Source organism: Entelurus aequoreus, linkage group LG05, assembly GCF_033978785.1.
Source record: "Entelurus aequoreus isolate RoL-2023_Sb linkage group LG05, RoL_Eaeq_v1.1, whole genome shotgun sequence".
NCBI lineage: Eukaryota > Metazoa > Chordata > Actinopteri > Syngnathiformes > Syngnathidae > Entelurus > Entelurus aequoreus.
In genome coordinates, this window is record NC_084735.1 from 44,669,679 (window position 1) to 44,694,380 (window position 24,702).

The 24,702-nt window shown below is 37.5% G+C and overlaps 1 protein-coding gene across 3 annotated transcripts; it reads left to right on the forward strand.

Moving 5' to 3' along the window:
• The first annotated feature begins 431 nt into the window (after positions 1 to 431).
• LOC133650669 (tRNA selenocysteine 1-associated protein 1-like) lies at positions 432 to 20,917 on the forward strand. 3 transcript variants are annotated; one of them, XM_062048188.1, is made up of 9 exons: positions 432 to 618; positions 7,355 to 7,452; positions 7,537 to 7,636; positions 7,718 to 7,767; positions 11,492 to 11,623; positions 14,582 to 14,698; positions 15,178 to 15,376; positions 15,461 to 15,494; positions 20,303 to 20,917. In XM_062048188.1, exons 1-9 carry the CDS (start codon positions 595 to 597, stop codon positions 20,461 to 20,463), a joined length of 915 nt encoding a protein of 304 aa, XP_061904172.1. In that variant the 5' UTR covers positions 432 to 594; the 3' UTR covers positions 20,464 to 20,917. The 3 variants fall into 3 exon arrangements, with proteins under 3 accessions (XP_061904172.1, XP_061904173.1, XP_061904171.1); XM_062048189.1 differs by having other exon boundaries at positions 433 to 618; positions 7,540 to 7,636; XM_062048187.1 differs by having other exon boundaries at positions 434 to 618; positions 7,522 to 7,636.
• Positions 20,918 to 24,702: the final 3,785 nt, after the last annotated feature.

Genomic DNA, 24,702 nt, shown 5'->3' on the forward strand with positions numbered 1-24,702 from the left:
TTGATTGATTGATATATTAATGCAGTGCCAGTGTAGGATGAATTGATTAACGTGGACCCTGACTTAAACAAATTGAAAAACTTATTTGGGTGTTACCATTTAGTGGTCAATTGTACGGAATATGTACTGTACTGTGCAATCTACTAATGAAAGTTTCAATCCATCAGTCATATATAATAGAGGTACTGGAAAATAAGATAGCGAAAGAGAAGTTTAGGTTAGTACTGGAAGATATTTTAGGATTGCACTCAGAATACGTAAGGTGCAAAGCATTACTTACATTTAAGAAAAAAAGAAGACAGGGTTAAATCAAATAATGTAACGTAGGGTGATCCGTGACAGTTCCATCTCGGTCCACACTCCATATCGAAAGGTGGCGGTAATGCGCACTACAAGGTTACTTGCCAACTGCCGTAGAACCAACGAAGAAGAAGACGTAAAGGAGTGACGCACTACGTATTGTTCGTCGGCGCGACGTACGCTCATGTGTCTTTCCATACTTTGCTTGTTAGCATGTTGTTGCTAAACTCTTTTTCTCCAACTTACCTCGTCTAATAAATTCCAGTTATTGAACTTCCCGCTTTTGAGGGCACCATGAGTACGCTATGGATGGGAAACGTGAGTTCATCGTTACTTCCTTGCTTTGTGTGATGAATATTGTTGTAATGTAGCTTGGCGGTCACGTTAGCTAGTGTGCGCACATGAAGTAGGGATATTTACAATCACATTTTAAAATACAAACCCTTCTTCACACGTTTCCTTTCGCGCAATTGATTGATTTAGTATTTATTTATTGAATCAAAAATACTGAAATTCCACGACATACTGAATTTGCCAACAGCTAAAGTTATACACAAAACAAACTATAACCTGTTACCCAAGAATATACAACAATTCTTCTAAAAAAAAAGAGAAGAAATATAATCTAAGAGAAAAATGTAATTTAAAACATTAGTACGCACGTACAACACTTAAGACCTTCAGTGTATCAGTATGTGGAATTCAATTATGGAATGGATTAAGCAAAGAAATCAAACAATGTACTAATATGATCCACTTCAAGAAACTCTTCAAACTTAAAGTGTTTACAAAGTACAAAGAAGAAGAACTATGGTAAACATTCTGAATTTATCTCACCCATCCATTCATTTTCAAGATAATCTTACTCATCTCACCATATAAAATGTAACTTACTTCACAGAGTATTATTTATTTATTTTTAATGTGATTACTAATGGAGTATATTGTGAATAAATTGAGAACAGGAAGTGAACAAAAGTTTTAGCAACTGTTATGTAAAGGAAAAGGGGTAGGATTAAATAAGCTCTGCTTCTTCCTACTCCTTTTCGAACGTGCTGAATAGAGAAACTGGAAATTGTGATGTATCATGTTGTATGCATGCATGTTTGATAAATAAACTCAAACTCGACTCAACTCAATATACAGAACAGCCAAATACACAACATATTATTAACACTTGTCGTGGATGACGTGTGTTAATGTTAATTGTTACCATTACATTTTTTTGGTTTAACTGGCTTCTGTGTCTAGTTGAGGCGGATAGCGAGCAATGTTCTCTCGACCTGGTCAACTTATCTTCTTGCTCGTGTCTTCAGATTTATTTTCTTGACTAGTACCGCTTCATCTAAATGCTCCAATTCGAAAAGTGCCAAAGCATTCATACAACGCGATAGAGAAATCGCTAACACAAACCCGGGTATGTCAGAAAAAACATGAAACAGGAACATATAAAGCACCCACGTGACCAAAAGGCACTTCCGCATCTGACTGGCAAGGGGAACATTGCTGTTAGCGATGGAGTGGATCCATACACCCACATAAATAAAAACATTACCAAAATTTAAAATATTTATTATCACTGAAGTTGACGTTTTAAAAACTATCTAGCAGCCCATTTTATCTAGCTATATAAAACACGTTACAGATTCAGTGTTGGCGCTAGGAATTTTCAAAATGGGGTCCCAGGGACCCCATCAAGTCATAGAAATGGGGTCCCACAGCCTATTTTTGGGGTCCCACTTTTTTGTAACCATTTTGAAAACAAATGATAAATGTATGCATTATCCTGGTATATCTCACATTCTATATTGTGTTTTGGAAAAAGGTTGTCGTAAACATTACTTAATTCATTTAAAAAAATATACAAAAGAAAACATATTTTTATGCATATGTAAATGTATTCAGTTATAAACATTCATTCACTTTCTTCTTTCCTTCATGGATCTAAACTTTACCCCTTACGGTAGTTTTTTTCTATATTCTTAGTTAATAAGTTGTAGGTGTATTTATTTCAGTATAAAAGTGTGAAAAGTTTTTTGCTTCGGTCATGAAATTATGATAATCATGTGCCAGGGCATACATACGTTATTTAAAGCATACATCTCTAGAGTCTACATCAACTTCAGGGGCCGTACTTATCAAGCTTCTCAGAATTACTCCTAAGAAGTCTGCTAAGAGTTGACTTAAGAGTAAATAAATTCTTCGCTGAAAGCTGCACTTAAAAGTTAGTTATCAAGCGTCTTACTCACACTTTCAGCGAAGTGTAGGACTGAATCTTAAGTGTCACACTCAGAGCTGAATTACGACATTACTATGTGCCGTAAATGGAATTTTAGGGGACGTCATTTCTGTATCCATAGAAATGACCAATCACGGAAGGGAATCCGTTGTCTAAGAATAAAGAAATATCTTGGAAATATTTAAGTGGACAATGGGAGTGTATATTTTGACAATAAACTACAAAATAATACAAAACAAACTAGTCCCCGCCGGCACTCACGCTACCGCTCCCTCTCTTCTCTCGCCCACACACTCACTGATGTCACTCACCTCACGGCCACACACATACGCTACTGTCATAACATTTTCTTTCCAATTCATTAATTAGGCAACTAATTTGAAACTGGTGTGGGTGGGGCTCTATATATACTAGCCCACTGCAGCCAGATGCAGAAATCAACATGGAATCGAAAAGTATTATATCTGTGACAAAACTAATACCCGCTCTGTCTAAACCAGGGGTGGGCAATTAATTTTTACCGGGGGCCGCATGAGCAACCCGAGCACTGCTGGAGGGCCACACCGACAATATTTCAATTAAATTTTGCTCAAATTATTTTTGATATACTGTAAGATAGATAATAATAATAATAATAATATTTTCATTTAACCTAACTTATCTTTATACAAAAGCAGATGGCTTTTGATGGTTTTATTTTTAACACTTTCTTACACAACACTTCCTGATGTATATTACAATACAAAAATTTCCATTTCTGTCACTTTATCCTGCATCCTCTTTGTTGTGAACGTAGCACGCCTGTAAGGTGATTGGCGAAGAAGGAGGAAGCGTTGCTGTTGCGGAAATGAGGAGTGAGGATTGGTTTTCCTTTTGGAAAGAACGAGATAAGTTGAGCTGTGTTAGTATAGCATGCTCAATAAAAGTTTAAAAAGTGCATCAGACTTGGTGTGCACTTCTTCTGGACGCTACAATTGATGTCAGAAGTGGGATGAAATGCCTCCCAGTTCGCCTTGCCATCAAACCTGGGAGTCTTCATTGAGGGCGGAATTCCCCCCATGGCAAGCAGAGTGGCTGCACCTGTAAACGCTGTCTGTCTCTCTCTCTCTCTCTCTCTCTCTCTCTCTCTGTCTCTCTCTCTCTCTCTCTCTTTGCGGCGAGCTCCTCACGTGGTACGTGCCTCCTGATGACGTAGCACACAAACAGTGCAGTATGCGCAAAGTTTTACTTCTGCCACCAATTGTAGCGTCCAGAAGAAGTGCACATCAAGTCTGACGCTCTTTTTAAACTTTTATTGAGCAAGCTTTACTAACACAGCTCAACATATCTCGTTCCTTCCACACGCACGTCTCCTCACTCCTCATTTACGCAACTCAAGAAGACAACATCTACTTCAGCAGGTCGTTACACTATATTCTTTAAACACAGCAACGTGTGTACCACAAATAAGCACACGGCTTTACCTTTACTTGGCAGTCCATGTCTTGTTGAAAACACACCATTCGTCATCAACTTTTCTCTTTTTAGCGTCTCGGGGATAACCGGGCATCACTTGTCGCTGTGCGTCTTCCCTCACAGGACATACGCACATATAACACTTTTCAAAATAAAAGCAGCACAGTTGTATTGCACGCACGACAAAGATGTTTTTTTTACATTTATTTTGTAATTTGAGATTGCCGCTGCGCGCACGAGCATACGTCCACACGGAAGTAATACAAATAACGCTTTTCAAAACAAAAGCAGCACCGTTGTATTGCACACTCGAAATAGATGCTTTTTTAAATTTATTTTGTAATTTATAATTGGCCTCACGCGGGCCGGACAGGGACGTACAAAGGGCCGGATGCGGCCCGCGGGCCGCACAATGCCCAGGTCTGGTCTAAACGATACCGTTTGATCAGCTGCTCGTCATCAAACAAATCCAGGACATCGTTCCGCACCCTGAATGTTCGCGCACGTCTCTCTCGCCTCAGTGCCATCCCCTGCTGGCAACTCCTAACCACTTAAGACACCTCTGAAGGTCTCTTAAATATCGTGGAGAGTAGGAGTGATTCTTAGACTTAAGAACGTTGATAAAAAGCTTTTATTCTTAAGTTTGAGAGTAGGACTAAATTTCGCAAATTTTCAGGACTTAAGTGCAAAATGGCACTCTAAGAAGCTTGATAAGTACGGCCCCAGATCTATCCGTCAATTCTAAGTAGTTTTTTTTTTTTATGTTGAAGATTTTTGTTTTTTTATGTTGTTTTTTTGTTAGTTTTCTGCCCTTTTTGTCAAAGAAAACTATGTTTTTTATGGCAAACACACAAAATATGCAAAATCTTCATCAAAAATTTTTTTTTAAAGTGGAATATTTGATGTGAAGTAATCAGAGCCTTGGATAGGTCAACAATTCATAAAAACATTGATTTTGATTCAATATTATGTTTTGAGCGATGACAGTTTTAAAGAAAAAACAGCTTTGTTTTAATAGTCAACATTGCAACTTTTTCTAAATTACATTTCACCTGTAAGCTTTTTTATTCCATTAATAATTCATAAAAACATTGATTTTGATTCAATATTATGTTTTGAGCGATGACAGTTTTAAAGAAAAAACAGCTTTGTTTTAATAGTCAACATTGCAACTTTTTCTAAATTACATTTCACCTGTAAGCTTTTTTATTCCATTAATAATTCATAAAAACATTGATTTTGATTCAATATTATGTTTTGAGCGATGACAGTTTTAAAGAAAAAACAGCTTTGTTTTAATAGTCAACATTGCAACTTTTTCTAAATTACATTTCACCTGTAAGCTTTTTTATTCCATCAATAATTCATAAAAACATTGATTTTGATTCAATATTATGTTTTGAGCAATGACAGTTTTAAAGAAAAAAAAAAGCTTTTTTTTTTTATTAAGCAACATTGCCACTTTTTCTAAATAACATTTCACCTGTAAGCTTTTTTTATTCCACTTTTGTTATGTTATAATTTATTTTAATAGTATTTTTAGAATGTGCCATGGGCCTTTAAAACATTAGCTGTAGGCCGCAAATGGCCTCTGAGCAACACTTTTGACACCCCTGCTATAGATAATAAAAAATTTAATCTGATAAGTCTATCGATTAAAAAGCAGAGCCTGGTGACGCAAGCGCGTTTATCATAACGCACAGTCACCATCTCTGCTTCAGTAAACAATGACGGTGAAGTATATTATATTTACATAGCGCTTTTCTCTAGTGACTCAAAGTGCTTTTACATAGTGAAACCCAATACCTAAGTTACTTTTAAACCAGTGTGGGGGGCACTGGGAGCAGGTGGGTAAAGTGTCTTGCCCAAGGACACAACGGCAGTGACGAGGATGGCGGAAGTGGGGACCGAGCTATACCGCCCCACTTGCTAACTTGTCAGCCACTTCTCCAAGATACTCATTTCGAACACTCCTTGCACATTAACAATTCAAAAGGCACATATTGCCCCGTTTGTTGACCTGCAAAGTATGGTTTTGGGGTGGAGGAGTCTGGTCGGGTGCTAGTTAGCTTGAAGCTAACAGCTAGCCTGTCTCCATCCTCGAACGATGTCGATCCAGCGAGAGATAAAAGTGAAGTTTCCATGGACTTACAAAGACTAGAACAACTCATTTACTCTCGGAGACATGGCACAGGATGAAGTTAAAAAGGTTGACTTTACACTCACCTTAGTGTTTACCATGAAGTCTTTCTTTTGACAGCCCCTCGCGGTAAAGTTGTCCGAGTGCAAACTGAGGCAGTATTTGTGATTGATAAACCTTTCGGCGAATCAAAATGTAAGAAATTGTACCGGAAAGTTCATTACTTTGGAGACGACCAATAAAAACGTGGAGAAGGCAGGGTCGGTTAAAAAAAAAAAAAAAAGAACGAGGACGCGTGGACTTACAAAAAATGCGCGTCCCTTCTGATTTCAATGCGTAAAAAGACACAAAAAGTGCGTTAACGCCAAAAGTGAGATTTATGAGATGTGTAATGTAATATCAAGCCTGTTAGGTAATCAGATAAAGCATCTAAATACGCTAAATGGCTACACTAACTACAGAACTGTATGAAGAAAAAATAAAAACCAAAAGCTATGTTTCTTATTATTTATTTCAACTCAGTGCGCTCAATTGTAAGAGTGCTGATTGTTTTCCCACATAATCGCTGATTGTAATGATTTAATTTTGCATATTGATTTAATACCAAAGTGAAAACGGAGAACAGGCGGTAGAAAATGGATAGATGGATGGAAGTTTGCCAAACATAATAAATAAGCCTCAATGCGTATTTTAAGGAAAGCAACACAGAGAAAAAGGATGACGCCACGTCGCAAGGGCAGTGTTTTGGGTGGATTTATGCTCTCGCTCACCTGTTTTAACAGCAGCACGGCGGCCATTGGATCCTTTTGTAATCCGCGGCTGTGGATTAAAAAAGTGTACGAGACAGCTGTGATTGACAGCCATAAACGTCTCCGACAAGTGATGAATTTTTTGAATAGTTAACTTCTATTTGTGAGAAATATAGACATTTAGTTGTTAAATTTGTTCATTTAAAACCACAGTTGGTAGCATATGGTAGCCATTGGTTGTTTCTTCAATTTTGGGGTGGGCTAAAAAAAAAAGTGAAATCTTGAGCCAGTGACATACAGCACCTTTAAGTGTGACTCTAGAGTAGATGGTTGAAGGTGCAGCTCCTACTAACCGAAGGGATTACATCCATTTTGAGATTCCACCATCATTGAGTTGATTGTTGCTTTGCCTAAAAACATCCTTAACTTAATAAAACTTGTATTGAATAAAATATTTTTAATTTAATTTAGCTGGACTCCTACATGGATGAGAAGTTCATCACTCGAGCCTTTTCTACCATGGGCGAGCAGGCGGTCAGTGTTCGGATTATACGCAACAAATTGACAGGGTGAGTGTCAAAACCACACATTGTATTTTTTGGTAATTGTTGCTGTCAGTCTAATTTTACTTTAAACAGTGTCCCATCCTCCAGCAGTGCTCTAGGTTATTGTTTTGTTGAGATGGCAGATGAGGCCACAGCTGAGAGGTGTCTTCGTAAAATCAATGGAAAATCACTACCAGGAGCCAGCCCGGTATGAATAAAATAACGGAAAGTGTGTTTTTATTTCAGTTGGAGTGACATATTTGATTGTAAATGTGCATCCTACTCACAGCCTACAAGATTCAAGTTAAATCGAGCCACCTTTGGGAAACAAGAGACTGGGTGAGTCCAAATGAAAAACAGGACATCAGCAAAAGACTAACACATAACTTAAGTAGAATCCAGAATTTAGTCACGTTTAACACATTTTGTTATGTTACTGCCTGATTCACCCCAAAAAATTACAAAATATTTTTTTGTGATTTTTGCAAATGTATCAAAAATGTAAAATGAAATCGCATGTACTTAAGTATTTAAAGCTTTCCTCTGTTTTGTATTGCCTAATTGGAATCCATCTGTGGTGAATTTAGTTAATTGGACATGATTCAGGCCATGAACACTGATACCTTGAAAAAAAGGCCTCTCCTGTATTAAAACTATGTCCATCCGCACGTGTAGTTTCAAAACTGTCTCTGTCTAAACAATAATTAATTCAGCCCAGTTGTCTGATCAGAAGCAGTAAAACCAACACTAGCTGACTTGGTGGCCTTACAATGTCAAGCGATTTAAAATAAATTAATACGTACAAATAAAAAAGGGATTTATTAATTATGATCTGTAAATAATCTAATTAGTTTCTCTTTTATATACATTATTGTGGTGTATCAAAAGATTGCTATGTAGGGCTTGGCAGTATGCCGTTTATAGAAGTTATACCGGTATATTTTAGACAGAGATATGTATTTGAGACAATACTGCCATACCAGTACATCATATCTTCATATGCTGCCTTTGGTAGTTACTCATGCCGTTTACCTGTGCTTCATTGAATTTCTTCACTTTGACATTCAGAGAGCACTGGGCAGAAATCGCGATGCTTTGTTTTAATTGTGTGAAAGCATTCACACATAAAATATTCTTTAAACAGTCGGATTGCTCTGGTCAGTACCAGATCAGACCGTCAGCAATATACTTTGATGTAACGTGGCACGTTACTTTTTGATATGGTTTTATTTGAACCAGACAGCGTCAGAAAAATAACAAGTTCAATGCAGGAAATATATTTTTACTAATAAAAGCAACACCCAATACCCCGCTAAAATGTACTTGATATCAAATAGTTTTGTCTGCTGTCTATCAAATACAGTTGTTTTGTACTTGACAGCAGACAACACATGCACACATACATAATACTACTATGTGCCGTGGGAATAATGAACTACAAATCAATGATTGAAGTGAAAAGCTTTCCAATCCAAAGTATGCCCCATTTGTTGACAATAACAAATGACAGCCATCAAAGCACATTCAATCTCTTTATTAACCAGTTGTAACACAATCTGGTGAAAAGATTAAACAGAGCAACCGTCAGACCCGACAAACTGCCGCTGCTAACTGCTAAATCTAACAAATGCAGCACAGCTGAAACCCTTGCTGATGTTACAGACACCACCTTTTAAAAGGCACACACACACACGCACGCACTTCTCTCATACGAAACTTCTCTCATCTGCATATGGCATATATATATATTTTTTTTTTGTTAGGTAACTCATTAATTACTTTCTCTAGTAGTGAATAAGATTTATTAAAGTGTAATTCCATTAGTAATTAAATTACTTTTTGGGATAAGTAACGAGTAACTGTAATGTATTACTTAGTAAAAGTAATTTTCAGAAAACTGGTAGTAACAGTCATGTGGTGTTGAGTTTAAACTAAACACTTTGCATGTTTTGTTTAAAATACCGGGATATCAGTTTTGGTGCATGTCGTGTAGCGCTATTGCTACAACCAAAACAAATAGACTTTATGAAGTCGTTGATTGTTTTTAACAAACTTAAACAGATTCAGTCTTTTTACTAAAAAAACATCAGGTCCAATAAAAACTTGACATTAAAGCATCAAAACACAGTAAAATCACTTTTCTGAACAATACAGTTTTCATTAAGTATTGAATGTTGAACATGTTGCTTTTCGTCTGCTTCAGAAAAAACAGTAAACATGACAGACCCAGCAATCTCAGCGCTTTTAAGGGAAACTGCATGTTTTTGGAATTTTGCCAATCATTCACAATCCTTATGTAAGACGAGAACACATATGTTTTTCTCTTTTCCTGTTTAACAACCTCCAACAACGTTTTTATAAACATGCTGTAAGTATATATGTAATGTAAGGAGCAGTTGGCACAGCCATGCTCCGCCCACTATGAATGGATATGAACAGATACTGACCCGTACATCACTTCAAGGTGTCATCATCATCTGTACCTAATAAATCTGAATGTGTGGAACAGAGTTATAAATGTTGAAAGTTTTGTGGCAAACCCATCAGATCAAATTTTGGCGCCATGCCGCGCTCGTTTTCTATAGCATAGATAAAATTCCTTTGCAATTTATCATTGCCCATCTGTCTAAGATCTGTCATTTTAATCGCAAATCATTTGGTTAAAGTCCTTAGTAAGAGTTCGTAAAAGTACAACACTCGTGAGACACGTTATTCTGGAGGCCGGGCAAATTTTTTAAAATGTTCAAGGGAGCACTAGAGAGTCAATTTAGAAATTTCTAAACCCCAAAATATTTAAAAAAATTCCAGACCAGACACGCTCGCAAAAATTGGTGAGTTTTTGTGCATGTTAAAGGCCTCAAAAATGGCATCAATGTGGAAGAAAAATAATGCATGGAGCAATTACGATAGGGCTCTCACAACCTTTGCTGCTCGGGCTCTAATAAAACAATCAATTACGGTACAATGTCCGCTCTCACTAGGATGCTGGCTAATGGGATGTTTATATCTTTCAGTATTAGGCTTCTGTTCCCCGTTTAGATGATGAATTCATCATAATCCTCATTACGCGGTTAAAAAATGCTGGGAGAAAACAAGCTTCTTGCTGTGTCTTCCTTGCCATGAATTCAGGTCTAACGTGAATTTCAAAGTTGACCAATTTTTCGGTTTATGGCCACTTCAACTATACAAGTAAGAGGCATGATTTATAATTTAGCACAAACTTTTACCAACTCAGAGGCGATGCAGCAGCTCGTCGGCTCAGTATGTCAGCTAGTTACTGCTCTGTGACCAATGCGCCATGTTACTAAAGATAGTTCCTATACATTAGCTCTTATAATAACAATGTTGGTAATACTTGGTTAACATGCAGGTCACGACATGTAAATGGAGCATTTTTGCCGGTTTTCGAAAACATTTTTAGAGGGCTGCATAGGCGGAATAGATGAATCCCATTAGCTGCATTGTTAGTCGTCTTGTATGAGCTGTTTTTTACAATCTAGAATCTACAAAAAAGAGAGACATACAGTATGTGTTCTTGTCTCACATAGGGATTGTGAATAATAGGCAAAATAAAATAAAAAAAGTACAGTTCCCCTCTAAGTAAGAACATTAAAAATGAAATTGTTCATCCTCACAATATAAAGTCCAGTTTAGTTTGGTGAAAAGCTAATGCTGTATGTACATTTGATATTTTAAAATCTTTTTTCAAAAATACATCCATGTGGAGTTTGCATGTTCTCCCTGTGACTGCGTGGGTTCCCTCCGGTTACTCCGGCTTCCTCCCACCTCCAAAGACATGCACCTGGGGATAGGTTGATTGACAACACTAAATTGACCCTAGTGTGTGAATGTGAGTGTGAATGTTGTCTATCTGTGTTGGCCCTGCCATGAGGTGGCGACTTGTCCAGGGTGTTCACCGCCTTCCGCCCGAATACAGCTGGGATAGGCTCCAGCAACCCCGATAGGGACAAGCGGTAGAAAATGGATGGATGAATAAAGCTGTAACATAACAAAATGTGGCACTCCAGATGTCGTCTTAACCAATCCCTTTCTCCTTATATAGTCAGATGTATTCTTTGTTTGTGGGAGATCTGACTCCAGAGGTGGATGATGGAATGCTGTACGAGTTCTTCTACAATCGCTACCCTTCTTGTCGTGGAGGAAAAGTGGTTTTGGACAGCATGGGAAACTCGAAGTAAGTGTTTTTTTGTTTGTTTTTAGCTGATTCTTACACACATTTACTATATGGATAATAACTTATTATACCATTTTTTCTAAATAAATACAATTACATAATTATATCAAAGAAGCATTAGATGTGTTTAAAAAAAAACCAGGATATTTGCTATTTTTATTTAGGATTGAAGTTGACTGAGCGATTTTAGCAAAAAAGGTAGACAAACGTATGGATCCAAAAATGTTTTATAAACTCATAACTCCTTGAGTACCGTACTTTTTAAATTCTTTAGCTACTCTATTGCTATGCAATTAGATATTCCCCAGAGAGTTAACTGAACATATATTTAAAAGCATCACATTGGATGATTAGCATGGGCAATCGTTGGGAATATGTTTTTTTAAACCAAACATTTGGAGTAAGTAGCTGCTCATTTGTTAAAACAACCATGTCGAAAGATGCTTCCTGTGGTCGCACAAAATATATTATTGTTTTTGTAGGGTGAAATTATTGGCACGCATTGAGCATAAACACATCCAACAAGATATCTTAAATCAAGATGATTAAGACAACGTGTTAATGTAAAAAAAATAGAAAAGTTTGGAACATGCATACACGGCATACAGTTGGGGAAATTATCTCTTCTCCTTCCGATTTTATAAGTGACCACCTATCAAAGACATGAACAGTGTCATACCAAACCATAATTTTTTGGTAGTTTTATTATAACAGATAGACAGTATTCACTAAATTGAAACAACACTAAATTGGCCCTAGTGTGTGAATGTGAGTGTGAATGGTGTCTATCTGTGTTGGCCCTGCAATGAGGTGGCGACTTGTCCAGGGTGTACCCCGCCTTCCGCCCGATTGTAGCTGAGATAGGCTCCAGCGCCCCCCGCAACCCCAAAGGGAATAAGCGGTAGAAAATGGATGGATGGATGGACAGTATTCACAAAAAATCAAGACAAATATTAGAAGTGAATTTGTATTCGAGTTAAATATTTAATGCGGAAGCAATACTGCAATGTGTTCAGTAGTGTAAAAGTATGACAATTTGTGTATGTATGTATGTGTGTGTGTGTGTGTATATATATATGTATGTGTATATATGTGTATGTATGTATATACAGTATATATATATATATATATATATATATATATATATATATATATATATACAGTTGCGATCAAAAGTTTACATACACTTGTAAAGAACATAATGTCATGGCTGTCTTGAGTTTCCAATACTTTCTACAACTCTTATATTTTGTGATAGAGTGATTGGAGCACATACTTGTTGGTCACAAAAAACATTCATGAAGTTTGGTTCTTTTATGAATTTATTATGGGTCTACTGAAAATGTGACCAAATCTGCTGGGTCAAAAGAATACATACAGCAATGTTAATATTTGGTTACATGTCCCTTGGCAAGTTTCACTGCAATAACGCGCTTTTGGTAGCCATCCACAAGCTTCTGGCAAGCTTCTGGTTGAATTTTTGACCACTCCTCTTCACAAAATTGGTGCAGTTCAGCTAAATTTGTTGGTTTTCTGACATGGACTTGTTTCTTCAGCATTGTCCACATGTTTAAGTCAGGACTTTGGGAAAGCCATTCTAAAACCTTAATTCTAGCCTGATTCAGCCATTCCTTTACCACTTTTGACGTGTGTTTGGGGTCATTGTCCTGTTGGAACACCCAACTGCGCCCAAGACCCAACCTCTGGGTAGATGATTTTAAGTTGTCCTAAAGAATTTGGAGGTAATCCTCCTTTTTCATTGTCCCATTTAAAGCACCAGTTCAATTGGCAGCAAAACAGGCCCAGAGCATAATACTACCACCACCATGCTTGACGGTAGGAAAGGTGTTCCTGGGATTAAAGGCCTTTTCTCCTCCAAACATATTGCTGTGTATTGTGGCCAAACAGCTCAATTTTTGTTTCATCTGACCACAGAACTTTCCTCCAGAAGGTCTTATTTTTGTCCATGTGATGTCAGATAAAACAAAACTTCAGCTGTTTGGCCACAATGCCCAGCGATATGTTTAGAGGAGAAAAGGCGAGGCCTTTAATCCCAGGAACACCGGGTCTGGTCGGGTGCTTGTTAGCTTTAAACTAACTGCTAGCCTGTCTCCATCCTCGAACGATCTCGCTTCAGCGGGAGATAAAAGTGAAGTTTCCATGGACTCTCAAAGACTAAAACAACTCATTTACTGGACACATGGCACAGGATTAAGTTAAAAAGGTTGACTTTACACTCACCTTAGTGTTTACCAGGAAGTCATTCTTTTGACAGCCCCTCGCGGTAAAGTGGTCCGAGTGCAAACTGAGGCAGTATTTGTCATTAGGGCTGCAACTAACAACTAATTTGATAATCGATTAATCTGTCGATTATTACTTCGATTAATAATCGGATAAAAGAGACAAACTACATTTCTATCCTTTCCAGTATTTTATTGAGAAAAAACCCCCCAGCATACTGGCACCATACTTATTTTTTTGATTATTGTTTCTCAGCTGTTTGTACATGTTGCAGTTTATAAATAAAGGTTTATTAAAATAAATAAATAAAAAGTAGCCTCTGCGCATAGCATAGATCCAACGAATCGATGACTAAATTAATCGCCAACTATTTTTATAATCGATTTTAATGGATTAGTTGTTGCAGCCCTATTTGTCATTGATAAAACTCTCGGTGAATCAAAATTTACGACCGATAAAAGCGCAATACATAGGGACGGAAATTTGATCCGGCAAATTTAAACAAAACAAAACTGAGGCGGAAAGCGATAATAGATCAAATTAAAAAAAACAAGCAAACCGTGCAGTAAAATATATATATATCCGCGTCCGGGTGACGTGCGGGCTTCTGGAATTGCGCGTCCTTTCTGATTTCAATGTGTAAAAAGACACAAAAAGCACTGTATATATGTCTATATGTATATATATAATAATGTATGTATGTGTGACTTTCTGTAGGGGCTGCGGCTTTGTTCAGTTCCCAGATGAGCGTCTGCAGAAGAAAGCATTGGACGAGTGCCAGGGAGCTTTGGGGCTGGGTAGTAAACCTCTGCGACTAAGCTTGGCTGCTAACAAGTAAGTAACTTTCCGGTAATACAAATTTTGTAGTACCGGTATTAGTATAGTACCGCGATACTAATGAATCATATCCGGTACTATACCGCCTCTGAAAAGTACCGGTCCGCCACCCCCTGCGCCCCCGTCGTCGCCACGTCGTGTCAATGCTAGATTTATATATATATATGTGTATATATATATATATACATGCATCTATACACACACACACACATATATATACACACACACACACACACACACACACACACATATATATATATATATATGTATACCGGTGTGTGTGTGTGTATATATATATATATATATATATATATATATATATATATATATATATATATATATATATATATATATATATATATATATATATATATATATATATATACACAGGTATATATATATATATATATATATATTATTTGTAACACCATGCTAAAATGCCATAGGTTTACCTTTGACTTTCTCTATGTGTGCAGTTTAAGGAACAGGCCGCCACAGACTGAGACCAAAACTTGGCCAACTACTACCTCCTACCCTACAACCTATGACCAGTACAGCCAGTACCAACAGCAGGCTTATCCTAACTATTACTCTTCTTGGGGCTACGATCAGACTTCAGCAACGTATGGCTACGACTATTCACAGTATGACTACTCACAGTATGCCCAACAACAGGTATGCTCTCATGACCTTAGTTGATGACCATTTCCATATTTTAGAAGTGGAAACGATGACATTGCCTTTGTTTTTATGTTTTAGGAACCAGAGGTTCCTGAGGATGATGGACTTGAAGGTTTGTGTGTAGATGCACAGTGCTATTATTAATTGCCTGGTTGTACATTCACAACGTATCTTGAACAACATTTTAAGATATGGATTGATTTTTGGCTTAAAAATCGATATTGGTTTTTCAGCTGATAATTATGTAGGCCTACTGCATCAAACTGCGCCATGCTCCACAGAGCAACAAGCATGCTGCTCCTAGGATTATATACATTTGACAGACGATAACAAGTTTTTAATACAATCGTTCTATTGTGATAATGCATTTTGATGACCTGCAAATTTGACAGTAACAAGTGAGCAAACGCGTCCTCAAAGCAATGTAGCATTCTCACTAGTGGCCAACGTCCCTCAAAAGTACAAAGCTACTTCTAAGTCTGCCTCCATGGCGGCAAGTAAAGTAATTTTTTTAAAAGTGTCATCCCCAGAAGACAATGAATAGCTAAACTACACGTAGGAGGATCTGCCAACTGCAAATAGGCAAGGCTTTTATTTTTAACGGCTGCTGTGGCAAAGACGCATCAATTTCGCACAGGCAAGCTTCGAGCAGAACAGGAAGTTTAACATGTAAACAAAATAAATCTGGTTAATTTTCAGAATAAAACACTAAAACACTTTGTGTGTAATAATAGCTTACTTACTTTTTTCAAAAACACAAAACTCCGGAAATAAAAGACAAGTAAATCCCTCTTCCCCTTCTCCAATTGGATCTTCTGCCTGTTTATTACACACAATATGTAAACTAGTTCCTTATTCTTTTTTATTACATACAATTATTTAAACAAAACAAAGTCAGTACTATAATAACTAAACAAAAGCAATAAATACCGTCTACTGTGCTGCTGACTTAAGTCATTTGGATTTTGCCCTAAAAGTCCTCCTATGTCCAAGGATTTATTACCTGAGTTTATTAAGATGAATACAATTGAATTTGTGAAAATAAAAATATTGATCAAATCACTTTAGTATCGATTATATCTTAATACTACGCTTGTACGGACACTGCCGATATATGGATCGATCCACCCAGCTGCAAGCTCAGCATATCTCAGCGTACCTCCAACTTATTCGGCTTGTCAGACTTTTCCACTGCACTTTCCCAGGACACAGTGAGCTCAATGATGTTAAATGAAAAAAAATTGGGATCGAGCAGAATTGACACTCTTCTCATGCAGGGCAAAAGGGCAGTTGCACGAGTGGTCTGTTTGTACATGTAGCTGTACTTTGAAAATAATTTCCTCTGGTATTAAGATTTTATTCAAGACTGTATACTGTATGTTCCGTTCCTATATTGATATCGGCTATTGGTCCAATATTAATATCGGATATTGGTCCGATTATAGTAAAAAAAACAAGTATCAAATGAAATTGGTTTGCATCTAAAGTATCCGATCTAAGCTCCGATACAAGCAGTCTTGCAACATATTTACTTGTGTAAAGCTGGACAGCCAGTTAACATCTAAATATCCTCCGCTAAGCACACAGTTTGTCTGTTCTTGTATTTCAGTCAGTTTTACACTTATGCCTGGTTCACACCAACGGCGCTTGCCGCGCTTTAAAGCGGCGAGCAAAGCCCCGTCATTTTTGTCCATTTTTCCACGAATATCCCGATCTCCGAAGTAATGTTATGCTTTGATACGCTCTGATACGAATTAGTTGCCGCTTTTTTACCGTTCCTCACGATTTGATGCCGCTTTGATACGCTTTAAATCACGCTTTGATACGTTTTATTACGCTTTATTGAACTTTATTACGCTTTGATGCGATCCTGACGCTTTAAATCAGGCTCTGACACGATTATCAAGCTCTGTTGTGCATTGTTACAACAAAAATAAGAAAAAAATGTGAAAAACTCAGTATACTGTTTTCCACACATTTTTTATATTCGTTTATTTTTTCAATTTCTCTTTTTTTTTCGTTATATTATGTTTTATTTCTTAATTTCTTTTATTTCTTTGTCATCTTAATAAATATCTATCTTTCATTTCTTATGCTAGTTGACAATAATAAAAGGCATTTCTTTTAAACGTAACATATTCTCTTTATTATTAAAATTTTCATACAGAAAAATTATAGACAGTAATGTCAAACTGCAACATCAAACAGCAGAAGTACAGAAACAATGATCATCGTATAAAAAAGGCAATGATGCAACAGAGAATGGATTTGTAATCCTGTGTTGGTTTTACATAAAGTTTCAATGTCACACATTTTTTATATTCATTTATTTTTTTCAATTTCTCTTTTTTTTCCGTTATATTATGTTTTATATCTTCATTTCTTTTATTTCTTTGTCATCTTAATACATATCTATCTTTCATTTCTTATGCTAGTTGACAATAATAAAAGGCATTTCTTTTAAACGTAACATATTCTCTTTATTATTAACATTTTCATACAGAAAAATTATAGACAGTAAATGTCAAACTGCAGCATCAAACAGCAGAAGTACAGAAACAATGATCATTGTATAAAAAAGGCAATGATGCAAAAGAGAATGGATTTGTAATCCTGTGTTGGTTTTACATAAAGTTTCAATGTCACTAGTCAATATCACAGTCACTTCTTATTGCGCTTTGAACCAAGATCTGTTAAGCTTTCCTACGCTTTGAGTCAAGCTTTGCTGAGCTTTGTCAGGCTTTGTCACGCTTTGAGACGCTCTCTGCGCTTTATTCCATTCTTGACAGAGCGCAGAATTTTTTTAAACCGTTTAAAAAATTTTGGCGAACTTGCCGCATGTCCCGCTTCACTACAAGCTTTCCCACGATCCATTAGGACCCTCACGCTTTAATCAGGCTTTGTTACGCTTTAACGCCGCTTTGCATGCCGCTTTGCATGCCGCTTTGCATGCCGCTTTGCATGCCGCTTTAAAGCGCCGTTAGTGTGAACCTAGCATTAGCAAACTCATCTCACCGCAGGCCTGGGGCCGTACTTATCAAGCTTCTTAGAGTGCCATTTTACACTTAAGTCCTGAGAATTTGCGAAATTTAGTCCTACTCTCAAACTTAATAATAAAAGCTTTTTATCAACGTTCTTAAGTCTAAGAATCACTCCTACTCTCCACGATATTTAAGAGACCTTCAGAGGTGTCTTAAGTGGTTAGGAGTTGCCAGCAGGGGATGGCACTGAGGCGAGAGAGCCGTGCGCGAACGTTCAGGGAACGGAACAATGTTTTTTTTTTTTGATGACGAGCAGCTGATCAAACGGTATCGTTTAGACAGAGCGGATATTATTTTTGTCACAGATTTAATACTTTTCGATTCCTTGTTGATTTCTGCATGTGTCTGCAGTGGGCTAGTATATATAGAGCCACCCACACCAGTTTCAAATTAGTTGCCTAATTAATGAATTGGAAAGAAAATGTTATGACAGTAGCGTATGTGTGTGGCCGTGAGGTGAGTGACGTCAGTGAGTGTGTGGGCGATAGAAGAGAGGGAGCGGTAGCGTGAGTGCCGGCGGGGACTAGTTTGTTTTGTATTATTTTGTAGTTTATTGTCAAAATATACACTCCCATTGTCCACTTAAATATTTCCAAGATATTTCTTTATTCTTAGACAACGGATTCCCTTCCGTGATTGGTCATTTCTATGGACACAGAAATTACGTCACCTAAAATTCCGTTTACGGCACATAGTAATGTCGTAATTCAGCTCTGAGTGTGACACTTAAGATTCAGTCCTACACTTCGCTGAAAGTGTGAGTAAGACGCTTGATAACTAACTTTTAAGTGCAGCTTTCAGCGAATAATTTATTTACTCTTAAGTCAACTCTTAGCAGACTTCTTAGGAGTAATTCTAAGAAGCTTGATAAGTACGGCCCCAGATGTTTGACATCCCTGGTCTAAATGCAATGCGACCTGAATGTGACTCGAATGTGACATTTTCGTCAGCTTTGGGTAAGCTACGTCATTCGTGTGCGCTGGAAAAACGCAGTCGCCAGCGGAAATGGATATTTCATTACAACATCCGGTTTCGGTTTCTATTTAAGATGACCCAATTATCGGTGCATCACTTGTCAATAGTGCGCAAATAATAGCCTATATGTAATATATGAATATATATTTTGATTCCGAAGAAATAGCGGTTGTTGAAAGACCGAATTTGACGCTGTGGCGCATTTGCTTAGAGCCACGCTGATGACCGTGTCTCCTCTACTTAACAACCATAAAAATATTACCACCCTCCCAAATATATTACACTATATACATCCATTCATACATTAATTTAATTTACTCTCATGTTGCGACTTTTATCTTATTTTAGTCTTCCTCCCGGTCAAGTTCCTTTGTTTTCACTTTATCAAAGTGCGCATGCAAGTGACGTCGAGGCCACATTGGGGCCTGTGCACGTTTACACTGGAGTCTTATTAAAATCACATTTTATTTGCAGTGTAAACAGTCAGCTGGAAAAAATCAAATCTCAAAAAAATCTGATTTGGGCCACTTTGGCCTGCAGTGTAAACCTAGTCCATATGCGTACCATTGTTCTATGAGTAAACTCACTTGATTAAACCTTTAATAACATTCCACATTACAAAATGATAAAAGTAGGAACTTTTATGCCTTAACTTAGTGTTTTTCATACCTACTGTTGTTCTCTGACTAATTTTGCTTTATCAAGCCTATTTTTAACATGCCACACATGTATGGTTTGTGCTCATATTTTTTCGGAATAATATTGGTACTGGCCAACACTCAAGGCTTCAATATTGGTATCGTATCGGAAGTGAAAAAGTCGTATCAGGACACCTCTGGTGTGTACAATGATCAATTACAGTCCAATCACATTGTAAGGAACGCATGCTGTCACTGTTTTTCAGACCCTTCGCCACAACTGGATGTGGCAGAAACCAACAGGAGCTTCATAGAAAGCAGTGAAGAACTGTATGATGCTCTAATTGAGTGTCCTTGGCAATCAGTGGAGTTCGCCTTGGAACAGGACCAAGTGATGGCAACCATACCTGAACCACTTTGCTACTAAGTCCACAGGAAGTTGCCCCATACGATTTTATCTACAGCTGTCCACTGGAGGTTTGACAATATAATCCATCTTTTTTAAGGAAAAATAGTTTCATGGAGTGATCACAGGATACAAATCAATTGCTGGCATTTCACATCCTGAATGCTTTTGCCACCTAATCTCAAGTGTGTTGTCTTAAAATGGTTTATTTCTAAAAAACTAAACAAACTAACCTACCATCCATCCATTGTCTACCGCTTGTCCCTTTTGAGGTCGCGGGGGGTGCTGGAGCCTAACTCAGCTGCATTCGGTACAAAAAGTATTTCCACATTACATAAAATACAATTGTTTTTGTTCATGTGAAATTCCATTTGGAAATTCTTTGTACTTTGTGGTTTAATGTATACATCTGCAAGTGTTGTATTGAGTTATGCTGTTGTATTAAAATACAATAAAGCTGGAAAGATCAAATGTATATCTTGAGGTCTGGTTTAGATATGTTAATACAAAACTTGCAGTGAAAATGGGTATGTCACAGATAGGAATGGGTACCTCTGGGAATTTACTTGAAATAACCTCCACCCCATTATACTGATGGTCCAGCAAGCTTTCAGAGTCAATTGAAGCAAAAAAACAACAACCATGAGTTGGTGACACCCTCTAGTGCCTTGAGAATGTAAAACCAAAGCTCTGAAATCCTACTGATGTTCTGGATGTTTGTTTATCTGTCAAACACACCATCAGCAGTTTCTCCATATGTTCATGGATACATGTCATGTCCACCGTTTAGATATTATTTTAACATCTTTGGCTGACATTATACTCATTTTGCTTTAGTATGGTGCAGACGAGCAGTGATACGCTCAATTTATTTCGTCAAATCAGCTTTACGCTCATTTGTATTTTTAAAGAGTTATTTCTTCAAATTAATATCACCCATTTCTTCTCAGCACTGTCCTTCATCTCTTAAGTTGAGGTACTACTATATTTCTAATTGCTATGCTTTAAGTTTGCAAGCAAAAATTTTATTTACAAGTATTTCCGCCATTAATTGGTGTAGTAAAGTGAACCCCGTAAGATCGGCCCAAAATGTCTGGTTTTTCTTGCTATTATTAGCCTAAAGCTAGAGATCTACATAACTTTTTTCCTACCATGGGAAGGAAGAAGGTGAGTGTGAAGAACAGTGCTGAGAAGAAGTGGATGATATTAATTGAATTAAATAAATAAATCATCAAAAATATGACTCAGTGTGCCGCCAATTTGGCGAAGCAATTTGAGTGTACTGGGGAGGTGTTTAGGGCACGTCCCACCGGTAGAAGGCCACGGGGAAGACCCAGGACACGTTGGGGAGACTGTCTCCCGGCTGGCCTGGGAACGCCCGGGAGGAGCTGGACAAAGTGGCTGGGGAGAGGTTAAGTCTGAGCTTCTCTGCTTAGGCTGCTACCTCCGCGACCCGACCTCAGATAAGCGGAAGTGGAAGTGAGTGTGTCATTGCTAGTCTGCATCATACTGAAGCAGAATGAGTAACGCTGGCCAAGAATGTTGAGATAATATCCAAACGGCAAACATTTATCTATGAAAATATGTCGAAGTTCCTGAGGCTGTTTGAGAAAGAGAATCAGTTGGAAGGAGATACCGTATAATTCCACTCTTCAAGGTAAACACTGTAAATTATTATTACTACATACACCTACTATTGTTAATAGTATATTCAATTTAATTGTTTTATACAATATTTCTGTCCTAAAAATGTGTTTCTTTTAAAAAGGCATGTTACATGTTAAATTTGTGTGGTTTTGGAGGGCCAAAATGTATTTAAATTCACTCCAATGGGAGACGTTGATTTGAGATACAAGTGTTTTGAGTTAAAAGCTCCATCAAAGAACCAATAAGTTGTCACCAATAAGCCCGTAATTTGAGGTACAACTGTTTTATCACTGTCAACGTTTCAACAGTTTTTCGCCTTTTTGAAAATGTTTACAATGTTGCAATATATTTTCTTGGTTTAATTGTATTTTAAGGATTTACTATGGGCTGAGAAAATACAAACTGTTTCCTAATTCATGTAGGGTTCTTGTCGGTAGACCTTGATCAAGACTTTTATGTAACCTGCAGTGCTTCACTGTTTCCACATTTATGTTACAGCCTTACACCAAAATGGAAGAAATACATTTTTGTCCTCAGAATTCTACACAAAATACCCCATAATGGCAATGTGAACATTTTATTTATTTATTTTTTTAAGAGATTTTTGCTAATTTTTAAAAACTAAAACTCACATGTACATAAGTATTTACAGCCTTTGCCATGAAGTTCAAAAGTGAGCTCAGGTGCATCCTGTTTCAGCTCATCCTCCTTGAGATGTTCCTACAGCTTAATTGGAGTCCACCTATGGTAAAATCAGTTGGTTAGACCTGACATCTATCTGTATATAAGGTCCCGCACTTGACAGTGCATGGCAAAAGCACACACCAAGCATGAAGTCTAAGAAATTGTCTGTAGACTTCCGATACAGGATTGACTCGAGACACAAATCTGGGAAGAGTACAGAAAAATAGCTGCTGCCTTGTAGGTCTCAATGAGCACATTGGCCTCAATCATCCATAAATGGAAGAAGTTTGGAACCACCAGGACTCTTCCGTGAGCTGGCCGGCCGTCTAACCTGAGCGATCGGGGGAGAAGGGTCCTAGTCAGGAAGGTGACCAAGAACCCGATGGTCACTCTGTCAGAGCTACAGCATTCCTCTGTGAAGAGAGAACAACATCCCAGAAGGATAACCATATCTGCAGCATTTCACCAATCCGGTATTATATAGTGGCCAGACGGAAGCCATGCCTTAGTAAAAGTTTGCCAAAATGCACCTGAAAGACTCTCAGACCCATAAGGAACAAAATTCTTGGGTCCGATAAGACAATGATTGAACTCTTTGATGTGAATGCCTGGTGTCATGTTTGGAGGAAATGAGGCCAATACCATCCTTACAGTGAAGCATGATGGTGGCAGCATCATGCTGTGGGGATGGGGAACTGGGAGACTAGTCAGGATAGAGGGAAGGATGAATGCAGCAATGTACAGAGACAACCTGGATGAAAACCTGCTCCAGAACACTCTTGAACTCAGACTGGGGCGACGGTTCATCTTTCAGCAGGACAAGGACCATAAACACACAGCCAAGATATTAATTGGCCTTCGGACAACTGAGTGGCCCAGCCAGAGTCCAGACTTGAATCCGATTGAACATCTCTGGAGAGATTTGAAAATGGCTTCCCATCCAACCTGATGGAGCGTGAGAGGTTCTACAAAGAGGAATGGGCGAAACTGCGTGCCAAGCTTGTGGCATCGTATTCAAAAAGACTTTAGGCTGTAATTGTTGATGCACCTTCGGCAGCAAAGTATTGAGCAAAGGCTGTGAAGACCTACGTATACATGTGATTTCTTCGTATTTCATTTTTGATACATTTGCAAAAAGCTAAAAAAAAATAGTTCACATTCTCATTAGGGGCTATTGTGTGTACAACTGTGAGGACCAACATTTTGGAATTAAGCTGTAACATAAAATGTGGAAAAAGTGAAGTGCTGTGAACACTTTCCAGATGCACTATAATACATGTACACCAGGCATGTCCAAAGTGCGGTCCGAGGGCCATTTGTGGCCCCCAGCTAATTTGTTAACGGCCCCCAGCACATTCTGAAAATACTACAATAAAAATGTAAAACATGAAAAAGTGTAATAAAAGAGTAAAAAGGTGAAATTTAACAAGAAAAAGTTGCAATGTTGACACTAATAACACAAAGCTGCCATGCGGACTGTTATCGACCTATTGAAGGCTCCAATTACTTCACTGGAAAATTCCACTTTGAAATATTTTGAGGGGAAAATATTGCATATTTTGTGCGAAACATAGTTTTCTTTCACAAAAAGGGCATCAAACAAACAAACAAAAAATGAAAAAATTATAAAATCTTATAATCAACAGATCTACAGACTTAAGCGTTAAAAGTAAAAAAAAAAAGAAAGAAATTTGGCTTATTTTCAACACTTATTCTTTTTATTTTTTTATTGTTATGAATTATTGACCTATTTAAGGTTCCAATTACTTCACATCAAATATTCCACTTTGAAATGTTTTGGGGGAAAATGTTGCATAGTTTGTGTGTTTGCCATATAAATAAGGGTTTTGACATAAAGGGCATAAACATAAAAACAAAATTTTAAAAAACGTTATACCGACAGACAGACCTGAAGTTGATCTCAAGATT

Coding starts and splice junctions, on each gene's coding strand:
- LOC133650669 (XM_062048187.1), top strand. CDS start 595: ATGAGTACGCTATGGATGGGAAAC. Junction 11,624..14,581: donor GACAGCATGGGAAACTCGAA/GTAAGTGTTTTT, acceptor GACTTTCTGTAG/GGGCTGCGGCTTTGTTCAGT. Junction 15,377..15,460: donor CACAGTATGCCCAACAACAG/GTATGCTCTCAT, acceptor TTTATGTTTTAG/GAACCAGAGGTTCCTGAGGA.